General features: G+C 41.2%; 1 protein-coding gene across 1 annotated transcript; it reads right to left on the minus strand.

Moving 5' to 3' along the window:
- Nucleotides 1-434: 434 nt before the first annotated feature.
- On the minus strand, nt 435-2951 carry LOC107708630 (uncharacterized; the record flags this gene model as incomplete). Its single annotated transcript, XM_016512908.1, has 1 exon — nt 435-2951. A coding segment is annotated over one exon (891 nt), but the record flags the coding sequence as incomplete, so codon positions are not given.
- Between the last annotated feature and the right edge of the window lie 6 nt (nt 2952-2957).

A 2957-nucleotide genomic window follows, 5' to 3' on the forward strand; every position in this document is an offset into this window, starting at 1 on the left:
GTCTTTCGAACGTAAACGCCTCGACCTGTGCTCTTAGCTTGTGCAGTTCTTCAGAGCGTGTTTTTTTCAATTTCTTTGATGCTTGTTATTGTGCGTTCGTTTTCGGCTATCGTTTCGAGATCATTTTTACGAAGGAGGTAGACGATGGCAGTGTGGGTTTTTTTAAATTTGGATTTAGGTGTCAATTTTTTTCCTTCGGCCAAAAACCAGGATATGATTTCGTTGTTTTTCCATTTAAGGTTTAATCCTTTATCGTTTAAACGAAGGAGGATGTTTTTTATTTTTAAGGCTTGAATTTCCATGATCTCCTGATCTACACTGCCGCTGTATTTCCCTCAATAAGTAAATGGAACGAACTTACCACAGCAGTTGTAGACAGGGAAGAAGGAGCTCAAACCTCTCAAACCTCATGAGAATCAAACTGAAATTCGCGCCGGAAAGACGTCTCTCGCCTAAGTAGGGAGATCACGGAGGCTGGTCACCACTGTAAGGTCCGCCCACTGGTCCAACGACGGTAGCCAGTGATCCGGTAGAAGGATTCTCGCGTGTTGCTGTCTTTCCTTTTATACAGCACAACAATATTAAATTAAATACATTTTCTTGTGTTTTACCTCTTTTATTCATCTGACTCCAAAAATGAAAAGGGTTAAGAGAGTTGTTTGTTACTCATTAAATTTAGGTGAGTGTTTGATCATTCCGTTTTACCCATGATTTTTATTTATTCGTTCATTAGGAATCTATGTCGCTTAGGATGCCTCACGGCGGCCGCTATGCGTGGGCTCCACGATCACAAACTCGCCAGTTTGATCCTTATTCAGAGGTTTGTGGCTAATACTATTTACTTTAAATAGTAGGTTTGTTTAGCCCCCTACAATTACCCATGTAATGCTCAAACAACAATTAGCGGTTCTTCTAAACCCTTAGTCTAGACCCCGATAGTTATTATAACCACGTACAACTTAATTAACACTCCAAATATTAATCAGCGGTTCTTCTAGACCCTTAGTCTAGACCCCGATAGTTATTATAACCACGTACAACTTAATTAAAGCTGAAATCATACACATGGTTAACGTAACTGAGTACAACTTAAACTAAGGTCAAGCGGTTAGTCAGAAACCTATAATCTCACCTGATGTGCCCATGCTCCATCTAACCTGAGATTTAGTATGCACTTAACCCTGGTCGCAGATTTGCGGAAACATACGCCTTCACTTAATCTACTTGAAAAAATAACTTCAGAGTAATCAGAATGAATTCAAACATAACAATTTATTAATCAGGTAATCAACGTAATAATTCAAAGTCCAATCAAACAATAGCAAATAATTAATCAATCATACAAAACAGTCAGTAATACCGAAATGAGAGAATATATAAATGTTACCTGATAATGAGGACTACGCACAACAGATGTGCGGGAGATCTGCCTACAGATTCCCTGAGCTTTTTGTCACTCTCCCTTAAATATCCACAAGAACCCCATAGATACCAAATGGTATTGTCTGTTTATTGCAGCGTTTTAGCATATCTCTTTAGGGGGTTTCAAGTGAATTATCTTGATTTCTGTGGGAGGCTGTACCTCATTTACATACAGAAGGTATTTTGTGTGAAAGACCTGGGAGTAGTCTGTTTTCAATATTTATGGCTACCTGTTCTATTGTTAAGAGAATGAGACCCCTTTACCAGACACACAGAGACCTTTCAAACGACATCAAACATGAATTGTTGCATTGTTACAAACTCTGATTAAGAAAAGTGGTTTTGGTGATCTCTGCAGTGTCCTGTGTTCAGATGGAAATGAGGGGAGAGAGGGGAAGAGTGAAGGTGTGGAGCTTTTGTTTCTCTCAGTTGGGTGTATTGCTTTAGGCTTGCGAGACAGAGTTCAGATGTTGATTCTCGTGAGAGTTCCTTGTTTTTTCAGACTGTGACCTTCTTCTGAACCAGCCAAATGGCATCAATAATCTTACAGTTAAATCTCCCTTTGGCCCCGTGGGCTATTCATAGGGGCTCCTGCGGGGACATAACTGTTTGCTCTTTTGCTGGATTTTTTTCTATCGTCAGACTTTCTGTAGTGCTGGCACCTGTAACTGGCTGAGGACCAGGGCCATGTTGGTCGATGTCTTTAGAGATCTGATGAGGTATCTGAAATAACAGCACTGGAACAACGTGAAGGCGAAGATGAGGGCACTGCCAACGGCGCACCCACGGAGTATCCAGTCCCACCATGTGTAGGCACTCAGGGCTGAACGGGTAGATGAGCTGGACAGGATTTTTGCAGTTTTTTGAGCCAGGTTCGTCTCTACCTGTGCTTGTGAAAGGTGGTATTCAGTCTGTGAGATGATTCTCTGCACCAAATCCATCGTGTCAACCAGGGCCTGTGTTCCTTGTTCATAGAAGGTGTCATCCCACCATGGGGAAATTTCTGCATCCAGTGGCATCCTTCCAAGGATGTTAATCTGGCCCATTGAGAAATCCTCAGTTGCCTCTAAACAAAACGAGTGGTTAGTAGGACAGGTCAGTCCTCCATACGTGAAGGAATTCATCTCACTGACGACACACCACTGCGTGTGAGACACCTGAATAGCATCAGAGTGACCGTGTAACGATTGAACATTTATAAGCTTGCTGTCATTGGAGGAAAAAGGTTGTAACGTGTTACATGTACATACAACATAGTTGTGGGTCTCATGACAACAAGTGCGACTGGTAAACAAGGTCTCAGTACCCTTTAAGGTCATGTATCCGGTAAGATGATCCCATTTAATTACCTGGTCTTTCACTACCATGCCAATCGATCGAATAGTGGTAGAATTTGGATAGACTTGATCTGGATGTATCAAGGGAAAGGTGACAAAAAATCCAAGGCATCCATTACATTCATTACCAGTGTACATCATAACGGTTGATAATAATTCAGAATATTTCACATTTTTCATTTTTTCTGATGAAAGCCA

The sequence above is a fragment of the Sinocyclocheilus rhinocerous genome, unplaced genomic scaffold, assembly GCF_001515625.1.
Source record: "Sinocyclocheilus rhinocerous isolate Xijiao unplaced genomic scaffold, SAMN03320098_v1.1 scaffold1858, whole genome shotgun sequence".
Classification (NCBI taxonomy): Eukaryota; Metazoa; Chordata; class Actinopteri; order Cypriniformes; family Cyprinidae; genus Sinocyclocheilus; species Sinocyclocheilus rhinocerous.